Genomic DNA, 12,538 nt, shown 5'->3' with positions numbered 1-12,538 from the left:
CCAGAGTGTACACAAGGCCTTGAATATACAGCCCACAATTCCACTGAATTTGAGTTACCTTATGAAAAAGGAATGAAGCATCATATATACTCGTTCATAAGCCGATTTTTTTTTTTAATAAAAAAGGGAAGCACCAGAGACCAGGGTCAGCTTATGAACTGGTTATAAAAAATTTCCATTTTTACTTATCCATCTTGGGGGCGGGGTTGGCTTATAAACGAACCGGCTTATGATCGAGTATATACGGTAATTGGAATTAATTTTCAATAGTCTCTCTCTTTTTTTTTTAATTGTCTGAAGCCCCTACCTACAGAATGCAACCTGTGACTCCTTTGGGGATTCTGTCCCTTGTTCTCAACATCATGTGTGGGGCTTTGAACCTCATTCGAGGAGTTCATCTAGCAGAGTATTCTTTTCAGGTAACCTTTTATTGACTTTTGAGTTGTAGTGTGGGGGCAGGGAGGGGAGGATTAGAGTTATATAAGTATCCGATCATCGGTGGTTATTGCACACCATAACTTTTCAAGTTATGCTTTGTTTATCCGGAGAGCTTGATTCAGATGAAGGAATATACTTCATGCACTCTGATCTGTCAGAGCCTGAATCTTTTGAGCTTCAGGGCATGTTGCAAAATCTTTTTTCCCTGGAGGGAGTGGAGTGATGTAGTTCATTTGAAAGGTGGAGGAGAATCCTACTTTTGACATCCTGGAAGCGTTTTATGTGGACATATTGTCTCACTTTAAAATGTCTGTTTTGATAAATTGCATGTGTTTCTTCAGATGGTGCATTTTTATACCATTTAGAAAATGTATTGTGGAATCAGCATAAAGTACCTCTTTAAAAAAAAAAAAAGTCTAAATCATTTAGTGTTTTGCAGTTTTTATTTTGTGGCATAAATTGATCCATACATCTCAATTTCCAGTATTTTGTTCAATGAATATTGATTTAACTCCAGTCTGACTTTGTAGTCTGAAATTATGATAGTCTCATTCTACTGTGGTACTAAGTACTTCTATAGAATGTACCTATATAAAATGTCAAGCAGCACTTTGCATCAACTAAAACTCAGTAACTCTTAAAAAACTCTTCTTTATCTTCCCCAAACAGGAAGACCACGAGGGAACTGGAAATGTAATAGCATTTCTCCTTTCTTTTCTAGCCTGCATTTTTCAGGTATGTTCAATTTAGCTATTGTGCTCTGGCACTCTTCCTGCATTTTTCATCTGCTGCGCTGCATCGAACAAACATTTGTTGAGTATGATCAGTGAGCAGAATAGGAGACTCAGAAGCACATTGTCTGTTCACTGGGTGAAATTCTGCGTTTGGATGCATACATGACACAGGAGCAAAAATTGGTCATTGGGTAGATTCAGTCTAGAAATGGAGCCTTCACATTTCTAACCCATTATGCATCTATTGACTAATCACTCCTCTGAACCCCTCAGCTGTAGGTTTATCTATCCCCTTCGTTGTACAGATATCTCAAGAACTATTCTGGTTTAAAGTAGCCCCCACATAAACCACTAGTTAAATGAAAACTCCCCAAAGCAGCAATAGATATGCTTTGTGCTATTCCGGCATTGTAGCAGTTTTCTTTAACTGCTTGAAAGAGCGGGGTTGTACAAACTTCAAAAGCCTTGCGCCATCATTTTAATTATATTAACTACTTTTAAAACTCTTTCACACTTAAACATTTTCTAAAGAGAATCCTTAAGATACTGTAGCACAATCCTTGTTTTTCCATTGTCTCACTGCCATAATGTATAACGAGTCACCAGAATTGTTTGTGAATCTGAGACAAATCCAGGGCCTGCTAAGTTTTATTCCAACTCTGCCATTGACTCAGTGCAGCCTTGAATAAATCTCAACTTGTCAGCCTTCGTCTTTCTATCTGTAAAATGACAATTACGCACTGTAGCGGGGGTCTTGGCTCCTGCCCCTGTTTGCTGACAAAGTCACTCCGAGGCCCTGGGCTTCAGTAACCACTGGTGCCGTTTATTTACAAGTTGTGCTCCCACCGTCTTTTCACCATACACCGCTTGGGTTCTAGTGTCTGCGCCCAGGAGGGAAGAGCTATCGCTCTGCTTCCACTCCCTCGCTCCTCCCCCGGCTTCCTTCCTCCCAGCCTTTTATATAGCCCCAGGATAACTGGGCGGGCAGCTGTCTCCCAATTAGTTGCAGGTTTTCTCTAGCCAGCTCCAATTTACATCCCTTAATGGGGGCTGGCGTGACAGAGGGCTGAGTCAGCAATTCTTGCCCAACACCCTGCCACATGCACATCTGTTTACTTTACAAAATAGCTTTTATGTCACATTACTGTGTATTTGACCATTGTTCTTGCATTCAGAATCTCCTCTCTCTTTTTGCCAATAAACAATCCTGAGGTCATATATGAAGATCCTTTTGCATTGCAGTCATGTTGGATTTTGCAATGGACTCCTAGTCAGTAGGCAAAAGGAATTGCTGATGTTAATGGTGTAACTTATGCATCAGGTGTGAGCAGTAAAGTAATGTAACTTGCACTGATCTGGCATTTGATGGAGTGCAAAAATATGTTACTGCAATTTAATACTACCTGTGGACCAGTTCTGGCATAAACAGGCGCAACTCACACAAAGATTTGTAATTTACGTTCTACACAGCGGCGGCTCCAGGCACCAGCGCTCCAAGCCGCGGGGGGCGCCCTGCCGGTCCCTGTGAGGGCGGCAGTCAGGCAGCCTTCGGTGGCTTGCCTGCGGGGGAGGTCCACCATCCCGCGGATTCGGCGGCAGGTACGTCGAAGGCGCGGGACCGGTGGACCTCCCACAGGCATGCCGCCGAATCCACGGGACCGGGGACCTCCCGCAGGCAAGCTGCCGAAGGCAGCCTGCCTGCCGTGCTTGGGGCGGCAAAAAAGCTAGAGCTGCCCCTGGTTCTACACCTCACTGCTGAACTTGGCTTAGAGACAAATCTCGGTGGGAGTTGGTCCTGTTTCCAGGCTGTTTTAGCATGAGCATGGCCCAATATCCAATCTACTTCTTTAATAGCATGTGCAGCCCTCCGCTCCTCATTCTTTTAAGGTAGCTACCAGATAATTATTTCTTCTTGCATTATTTCAAATGGTAACCGAAACCCCCTTCCTTCTCTGAGAGCTTCGCAAGAATTTGAGTCGTCTTTTGTGCGGTATAGTGGAAGAACAAGCATTCATGCTTGGCATTCCTTAGAGCTTTGGCGTATTCATTTTCTAAATTATGTTCTTGGTTTTCTGATTCAGATGGACATAATGGATGAGTTTTCATGTCTAAACAAGTCAACGTTCAAATGAACAGCAGTCATCCTGATTTCAGGGTCATGTGGTGCTTGAATTGAGCTCAATTATTTGAGGAACTTGGACTTTGCATAACTGGGAAAATGGACTGAAAATGGGCAAAACTACATGCTCCAATTTATTTAAAAATAAGTCTTGAAATTTTAAACTGTATCATCTGGATTGGCTGATCCCTGTTTTAGGGGGGGAAAAAATTCAACATTGCTATTTAGTCTTGTCTTTGGACACTAACCTTTGTTGCTAAAATAGAGGAATTCTAGACTATAACAAATTAACATTTAAAATATTAAATGCTTTAAAAACCTTGCCTTTTGCCCAGCTCAGCCTTTCTTCAAATGAGGAGTTACTTTAGACACGCTCTCAAATCTACAGCGGAAAGAGCCAATATAGTTATCATGTATAAAATGCCACATTGGTTTCTACATAATCTAAGGTTTAATCAGAAGGTCAAGTTGTGTTCTGTCACTCCAGCCACTCAATTCCACTGACTTAAGTGAAGTAGCACGAATATGAGGGCAGAATTTGACCCTTGTTAAATAGTAATTACAGGCTTGATACAGTGCATCTTGGCTGTAAAGTGCCAAATGCAGCTCTGTGATAAATGAGTCTTGGCACAGAGATGACTGGTTTCCAGGAGGGGTGAAGTATTATTTCTTCCAGGAGCTGAGGTCTTGGATTTAGGCTTGTGCATCATTGCCCTTTGAAAACCTGACCAAATGTAAAATAGCAGAATTGCATCAAAGTTTTTATAATTGGCATAAAGATCAAGTTCTAAGTGTGTATACAACTCCAGACCTCTTGCAAAAACGTAAATTAGTGAAGTATCACTTTCAGTATTTCTGTGTGGTGATTAATATGCTAGAAATATTTAGAAAACTATTTGCCATGTTAGGTTACCCTAGGCTGATAATGAAATGTACCTTTAATATCTGATTTGTTTTGTCCAATCACAGAATTTCAGAAACTTAGGGTACGTCTATACTTCCTTCCTGGTCCGGATGTAAGCGATCGATCTTCTGGGATCAATTTATTGTGTCTTGTCTAGACGCGATAAATCGATCCTGGATCGATCCCGGAAGTGCTTGCTGTCGACGCCAGTACTCCTGCTCAGCGAGAGGAGTACGCGGCATCGACGGGGGAGCCTGCCTGCCGCGTCTGGACCCGCGGTAAGTTCGGACTAAGGTACTTCGAATTCAGCTACGTTATTAACGTCGCTGAATTTGCGTACCTTAGTCTGAAGTGGGGAGTTAGTGTGGACCAGGCCTTAGTATTCTGGGCTTAGTCCTTTATTGTACCACATGGCTTCTAGCTTGGCTTGATTCTCTGACTGTGATTGAAGTTTATTGCCCTTTAGATTCATTGGATTTTTTTTGCCAAAATAAGGGGGGAGGCAGTTAAAGTGAAACAACTCCTCACTCTGGTACATGTGTAACCCATTTTTACCATGGTTCTCTGTCTACTCTAACGGCTGGACCACTTAGAGGTTTGGATCTGCTGCTGGCTTTGAGATAACAGGGCCTGGGTCTTTTGCTCAGGCAGTAGAGTCTTATGCTTATAGATCCAGAGGTCCTACCCTTGGTCCTGACTGCTGGTGACCCACCCGGGGTGGTACATATACATACAATAAGAGAAGTAATCATGTACCTTATACTATTTTTTGGTGCCAGCATTTCATAGTAGAAACTTTGTATTTTTTGTGGAGACGTGATCTGCTCCTTAACTTGATGCCAGTCAGTTTCACCTTTTTACATAGAGTAGCTCCCTCTTGACTTTCCCAACTTCTCACCTGATAGTGGAAAATGCTAACAAACATTGTGTTTTGGGCTCTTTGCCCTCTTAAATTATGGCAGGACAGCGTCCTGAAGTGACCCTGCATAATCCTACTCAGTGCAAAGTGCTGTGTATTTAGCAATCCCACGTCTCACCAGCAAGGTTTGAAAGCAAGGACCTCCAGCGGACTAAAGCGTGAGTCTTGACTGCTTGAGCTAAACAAGTAACTCCTCTAGCTGGCACGCGTAATAGGCTCTTGCCTTGTTATGTGGACCAACCATTATAGGAGGTCACTTAAAATACACTGAACCAGTGGACTGTACCGGCACTGGGAATTTTTTGGTTTGTTTTGTTTAAATATTGCTCTGAGTCTCTTGTGAGAAACTATATCCTTTAATATTAAAGTGAATTCTGGGATAAAATCCTTGTTAATTTAGCCCTTTATTTATGCCCAGAATAGGTACAGCAGAAGTGAGTATAGGTTTGCCTCATATCTCCCTGCCGTTGAGTTTCAGCCTTAACCTACAAGGCTCACTTCTGAGTCTTAAAACGTAGTTTAGCTTTCATACTTGTTTAATTCTTGCCAATCCTTTCTAGACTACCAACAAGGGTGCCAATTGTGCTGGCGGGTTTCTTTTGTTGTGGATACGATACCTGTTCAGTAGGATCTGGATTGAAGCCACCAATTCACTTCTGTTGGATGGATGGTCTTTATAATAGATAAGACTTGAAAAGAGCTTTAAGCTTCTTGTGTGCATTTTAGTGGCTGGCAGGTGCATCCCTAAATCATAGGTGCCAGTAATTGTAAGCTGTGATCCTTGTCTGTATGTATTCAGTTTGATGTTGCTAACATTGTTTCTCTGGTGCTATTCCAGTGTTATTTGTACTTGTTCTACGGTTCATCAAAGAAGATGAAGGCGTTCGTACTGTTTTTCTCCATTTGTCTATGCAACATTTACTTGTATGGATTAAGGAACATCTGGCAAATACTCTTTCACATAGGCGTGGCTTCTCTTTCTTCATATCAGATACTGACAAGACAACTGATGGAGAAACAGCCAGATTTTGGAGTATGAAAACACACGTGGGATTCATCACTCATATTTTAAAAACTCTTGTATTTGCTTACACTGGCCAAAAGTACTTTGGGGAATATTTTAAAAATGCACAACGATGGTTATCACGAGAGAGAGATTTTGAAACGAAACAACTCGAAATAAACTGTGCTCTTATAATTAGTGTCAAATAGACATGCAGGGGATTAGTTGTAGGTCAGCTGTGCATTGAAAACTATTTGCAAGCATTCGTAATGGAGGTTCTCACTGCCATTGAGAATCTTCAGTACTCAGTCTTTTCAGTGTACTCCTTGACTGACACCAAACAGTCAATCTCTCTTCATTTGTCTCATTTGCTTTGCAACAGTTCACCGTTTCAGTGTGTTGCCCTGGGAGTTTGACAGAAAACATTGAAATTGTACATTAAAACCAAGACTGATTTAAAATTGGGGATAATAATGCTTAGCACTTTCATCTATAGATCTCAAGTTGCTTGACAGATGTAAGCTAAGGAGGCGTTTGTCATAATTAGTTAGTAATTGGTGGGGGAAAAATGCTTTTAGTGGGATCTTCAGGGTAATCCTATTAAGGTGAAATAGAATTATAGGGTCTGAAGAAAAGAAAAGGGCAGGGGCCCTTTTAAAAACCATAAAGGATGTAAAATGTCTCTTGAGTAAACTGTACATCTTAATTGTTGGTACGGTGTGAGCTTGAAGTAAGTTTGAAGCTGCATAAAACAAACCTAGAAAAAACACAACTGACCTTTCAGCCCAACTGGCCTTTATTTCCTTGTTGAAGGTCACATTGTTTGAAAGGGTAATAATATGTTTGTTTGGCTTATACAGATAAATAAGCTTGGAAGATGTATTTTGTGACAACCCAATGAGTTTTTCCACCTTTCAAAAGATACGTTATTAGCGATTAGCAATCCATTCCCCACCCTGGAAAGCAAGAGCAGGTTCTCTTTATTTTACATTTAAGCTCTCGTGCTACGGTTAATTTATGAGCATGCACTTTTGAATATAGTCATTAGGAGCTGAATTTGTCCACCTCTGCTGCAATGTATATTCTGGTATTTAATGTGCTGAAGTACATACTGACATTTTAAATGTCTATGAACACTTTTTTGATACTTTTTCGGTAAATTGTATAGAGAATGTCCTAATATTTTGATGCAGCTATCTTTTGGAGGGTTAGTGGAGAATCTGAAACTGAGAAATCACAGGAAGCTTGTAGGTGTAATATTGTGGAGGTACCTTCTTAATTTTTTCTCACTTAACCGTTTTATGGTAGCCCCATGTATTATGTAGAATTTCATCCCCTTGCTGAGGAATTGTTCTTTCACTTAATGACTCTACCTTTCATGGTTGCAAAGAGATTAAATTGATGGAGAGTTACCTTCCTGACTCTGTAGGCAGCTTAAATGTTGGTCAATATTATCTATTTCACTACTGACTATTCTAGCAGAAACATCCAGCTAATATTTTAAACCACAGTCCCACACATTGTGTGCTAAAAGCCCTAACAACTGACTATCCAGCTGCTGAAACCTCCAGCTTCCTCTGACAACTTGTGCAATGCAACTCTGTGCAGCCAATGCATAAATCTGTGCATAAAGATTTAAGTGACTGGATATTGCATTGATGTCTGCTGTTCTCAGTAGTACAGCCTTTACTGTACCTAGTCCAATGCACTGCTACAGAGAAATAGAAGAATCATTTGCTGTGTTTTTGGGACATGGAAAGGCACTGTGGTGTAAAGGAAGTTCCAGGAGTAAATAAACTTTAAAAAGGGAAAAATATATAAGAAGGAAAGGGATAAAATGGAACGTCAGAAACAGTGGCGGGGAGAAACCTAGAGACCAGTGGAAACTTTAGCTAGATAGGACACAGTAAATTGGATGTGAAATTGCAAGATGATATGACAGCCAAAAAGGCCTTATAATTGTAGGCTGCATGGGATCAGGCATGTCTCAGAGCAGGGAAGGATCATAATACTTCATACAGCTCGGATGCAAGCACTCAGAGAATTATTTCATTCAGTTCCAGATATCGGTACCAAAGATAGACGCACTGAAGGGTGTCCACAGAGGACTGTCCAGGTATTGATATTTGAAGAGAGAAGGGAAAGTCACTGCTTGGCATAGTAACGAAAGGGGTCGACCTATCTTGATGTTTGTCCTTCAGATATCGGGTCAGATGAGCGAGAAGTTAGGGCACAAGAAGGCATAACTAAGGCTAATAGAATGAAACTGAGGAAAAGGAACATTTAGGTTGACTTTAGCAAAGTTTTTGATACGGACTTCCACAGTATTCTTGCCAGCAAGTTAAAGTAGTATGGGCTGGATGAATGGACTATAAGATGGATAGAAAGCTGGCTAGATCGTCGGGCTCAACGGGTAGTGATCAATGGCTCCATGTCTAGTTGGCAGCTGGTATCAAGCGGAGTGCCCCAAGGGTCGGTCCTGGAGCCGGTTTTCAATATCTTCATTAATGATCTGGAGGATGGTGTGGATTGCACCCTCAGCAAGTTTGCAGATGACACTAAACTGGAAGGAGTGGTAAATACGCTGGAGGGTAGGGATAGGATACAGAGGGACCTAGACAAATTAGAGGATTGGGCCAAAAGAAATCTGTTGTTGTTCAACAAGGACAAGTGCAGAGTCCTGCATTTAGGACGGAAGAATCCCATGCACCGCTACAGACTAGGGTCCGAGTGGCTAGGCAGCAGTTCTGCAGAAAAGGACCTAGGGGTTACAGTGGACGAGAAACTAGATATGAGTCAACGGCGTGCTCTTGTTGCCGAGGAGGCGAACGGCATTCTGTGCTGTATAAGTAGGGGCATTTCCAGCAGATCGAGGGACGTGATCATTCCCCTCTATTCGACATTGGTGAGGTCTCATCTGGAGTACTGTGTCCAGTTTTGGGCCCCACACTACAAGAAGGATTTGGGAAAAATTGGAAAGAGTCCAGTGGAGGGCAACAAAAATGATTAGAAGGCTGGAGCACATGACTTATGAGGAGAGGCTGAGGGAACTGGGATTGTTCAGTCTGCAGAAGAGAAGAATGAGGGGGGATTTGATAGCTACTTTCAACTACCTGAAGGGGGGTTCCAAAGAGGATGGATCTAGACTGTTCTCAGTGACAGATGACAGAACAAGGAGTAATGGTCTCAAGTTGCAGTGGGGGAGGTTTAGGTTGGATATTAGGAAAAACTTTTTCACTAGGAGCATGGTGAAGCACTGGAATGGGTTCCCTAGGGAACTGGTGGAATCTCCTTCCTTAAAGGTTTTTAAGGCCTGGCTTGACAAAGCCCTGGCTGGGATGATTTAGTTGGGGATTGGCCCTGCTTTGAGCAGGGGGTTGGACTAGATGACCTCCTGAGGTCCCTTCCAACCCTGATATTCTATGAAAACTGCTTGATACTAAGATCTATTAAACTTTGTGGAATTGGCTAAGGCAGCAGGTCCCAGACTTCATGATTAAAATAACACTTGGGCCTGGTCAAAACCAGGGGGAGGAGGGGGGAAGGGGATGGTTCTAAGATACGCAACTTCAGCTACGAGAATAGCGTAGCTGAAGTCAACGTATCTTAGACTTAGAATCACTTACTTCATGTCCTCGCGGCGCGGGATCGACGGCCGCCGCGCCCCCGTCGACTTTGCTTCTGCCTCTCCCTGAACTGGAGTTCAGCAGTCGATGGGAGAGCGATCGGGGATCGATTTATCGTGTCTACACTACATGCGATAAATCGATCCCCGATGGATCGATCGCTACCCGCCGATCCAGCTGGTAGTGTAGACATACCCTTGCCTAAAAATTTGATGTTTGAAGTACCATTTGCAAATTTTTCCTTTTTTATTTTAGTATTTCTGAACTCATCGTAAAATAAATGCACAAGGAAGCCTAAAATTATAACCTCCTTTTTTAAACATTTCAATTTTTTTATCAGTGAATTAAAAAGCACAATGAAACAGCAATTGTTGGTCTTTTTTGTATTACTCAAATGACAAGGAACAATTAAATGTCAAGTGACATGTTGACGTAGCTCTGTATGCTGCTAAGCTATGTCAAGGCCTGACTTTTTAATATATCAATTCAAAGTTCCTCCTCATTTTTATCTGGACTATTGTTGAACATGAGCCAAAGTTCTTTACTTACTTTTTGACAATATCTAAAATAAGAGCTAATCAAAATGTTTTGCATTTTCTCTGATAAACATATAAAAGTACCATTAATGAGAAGGGTGTTCTTGCTTCACAGATCACGGTTGCTTTGTCAGGTAAATTTTGCTGAGCTTCAGCTGAAGGTCTGGTCCTGCAGACCTAAGTTTCATCTTGTACTTTTTTTTTTTTTTTTTTTTTTAAATGGTGATCAGGGCAGAAATCCAGTTCTGTCAGGGAAATCTTTCTGAACATTCAGCCTAGTAGCACTTGTTCTGTTCATGTGAACGGAGGTCTTATTGGAAAATAAGCCACGAAGATGACGAAGAGTAAACTTTTTTTTTAATCTGTTTTCTAAATTTCCATACGAGGCTCTGCCTTGCTAAGGTTACGGGACATGGTGCTCATACCTCTGGCTAGTCTACTAGGCACTCTTAACCAGGTAGCAGCGCATTGACTTAAATAGGGAAGGCTATTTCTGCTAGGAAAAGGGGTAGGAGTTTTACTTTGTACATGGACAAAACATTGTGGGGAGTAACCTGAATGACAGGATCTGATTTCTACGTCTCCCATGGACCCTGATCCTGGTAGTTTTGTACTTGTCTCCACTAAACTTATTTGAATAAAGCTAGTCTTGCATAAACTTGGGCATCTAGAACACGTAGGTATATCAACACTACTATCTGGAGATGTGAATTCCAGCGCAGGGAGGACATACCCTCACTAGCTCTCATTCAGCTGGCATGCGTAGCCCCGGTGTTACAAGTGATGGGAGGGCTATCTGCCTTGAGTACATCCCGTCCAAGACTCTGGGTTTAAGCATAATGAAATGAATCACTGGATTTACCTCCTGGAAGGATCATCCAACCCAAGAATCTTTAGGAAAGCAATACAGCAAAATCTCTCAATAAAACGTCTGCTTGTCCCGTTGGATCCTATGTTTGGTGAATGGACAAACACCTGATAGAAATTCGTTACAAAGGAAGTAGGATTGGCAGGGAACCATTCACAGAGAGATTTGGTTCTATAATGTGGGTAATCCTGCCTACAAGATCCATGTTAGGGAACATACATTTAGCAATGTATGTCCATTAATATCTGAACACTTCTTCCAGCTTGGATTGTGATTCAGAGACCAAGGAGAGTTCAAGTTAAGCATGGACTGTCCTAATTTTTTTTTCTGTAAATGTTTACAATGGCTTCTTGGTATGTTAATTCTGTGCACAGTGCGTGTATAATATATGTTTAAACTTCCTTTTGCTAAAACAGGAAAAGAGATAACATAGTTTACATTTATACGAGTCCTTCAGGATTTAATAAAACGAGCGTTTTACTGTTTGAGAACAGAAAATCTGGATCAGAACACTAGGATTGTGCTTGTGTTGAATCAAATCTTTAAAAGGAATCAATTTTTTGTCAGAACCTTAGACCATTTAAAATTGTTTATCCACTTCATGTGAAAATCGAAAGTGAGAATTAAGTCCTTTGGAAACTCTGTTCATCTAGAAATATAACACAAGAAAATAGGCCAAGAGTAAACCTTCCTTACAGTTAAAATATTTATAGTGCTTTGCCAACTTATGAAATATTGACCCATTCTCCCCCTGCCTTTTTAACCAAAGATCTGTTAAGGTTTCTTGAAAGGCTGGCTGGTACCTTTTTTAAAAAAACTTTTGCACTGCATTAACAATTGAACCTGTGTATATGTATGTAAAGTCATTTTTTGCACGTGTGTTTGTGTATATATGTACATATCTAATATGATTAGAGTAAAAAATAAATGACTTTTTATAATGGCTGTGTTCATTTATATCTTCAGAAATTAGTGAAACACATCAAACAGGATAAACAAGCTTTTTATCAATGTTGCATCATAAAAAATAAATATACATACCAAACTCTTGACATATTTTCCAGCCTTCAGTATGTATATCTCGAGAATAAGTTGAAGAGAGAAGTTGAGCTTATTTAACAAATACATTTTAAATCCAATCCGGTTCAAATGTTGCCCTAACACTTGCTGGGCAATCTGTGTGGGCTCTCTGTTTTTCCTAGAGAGAAATGTCTGCATGTAGTCATGATGGGCTGCTTCAGTGATATGTTACACCCTCTAAAAGCTGTCCTTCAAAGTGATGGATGCTCATACCTGGGGCTGTTTAAAATTGGACTGTACAAAGCACTAACCAGATCTATCTGATCTTGCAACCTATTCTGTTTATTTAGGACCCAAAGCAACTAATTGGA

The 12,538-nt window shown here is 41.0% G+C and overlaps 1 protein-coding gene across 4 annotated transcripts in view; it reads left to right on the top strand.

The window, feature by feature from the left end:
• Positions 1-12,090, top strand: part of SEC22C (SEC22 homolog C, vesicle trafficking protein) — a 34,684-nt gene extending 22,594 nt beyond the window's left edge. For all 4 annotated transcript variants that reach the window (XM_054016648.1, XM_054016645.1, XM_054016649.1 and 1 more), the window contains 3 exons: positions 301-419; positions 1,108-1,173; positions 5,953-12,090. In XM_054016648.1, the coding sequence (XP_053872623.1) occupies positions 301-419; positions 1,108-1,173; positions 5,953-6,153 (386 nt within the window). In that variant the 3' untranslated portion in view covers positions 6,154-12,090. The remainder of the gene's footprint in view (positions 1-300; positions 420-1,107; positions 1,174-5,952) is intronic.
• The last annotated feature ends 448 nt before the right edge of the window (positions 12,091-12,538 follow it).

This window comes from Malaclemys terrapin, chromosome 2 (genome assembly GCF_027887155.1).
Source record: "Malaclemys terrapin pileata isolate rMalTer1 chromosome 2, rMalTer1.hap1, whole genome shotgun sequence".
Taxonomy (NCBI): Eukaryota; Metazoa; Chordata; order Testudines; family Emydidae; genus Malaclemys; species Malaclemys terrapin.
This window is presented reverse-complemented; position numbering and strand designations above follow the sequence as displayed.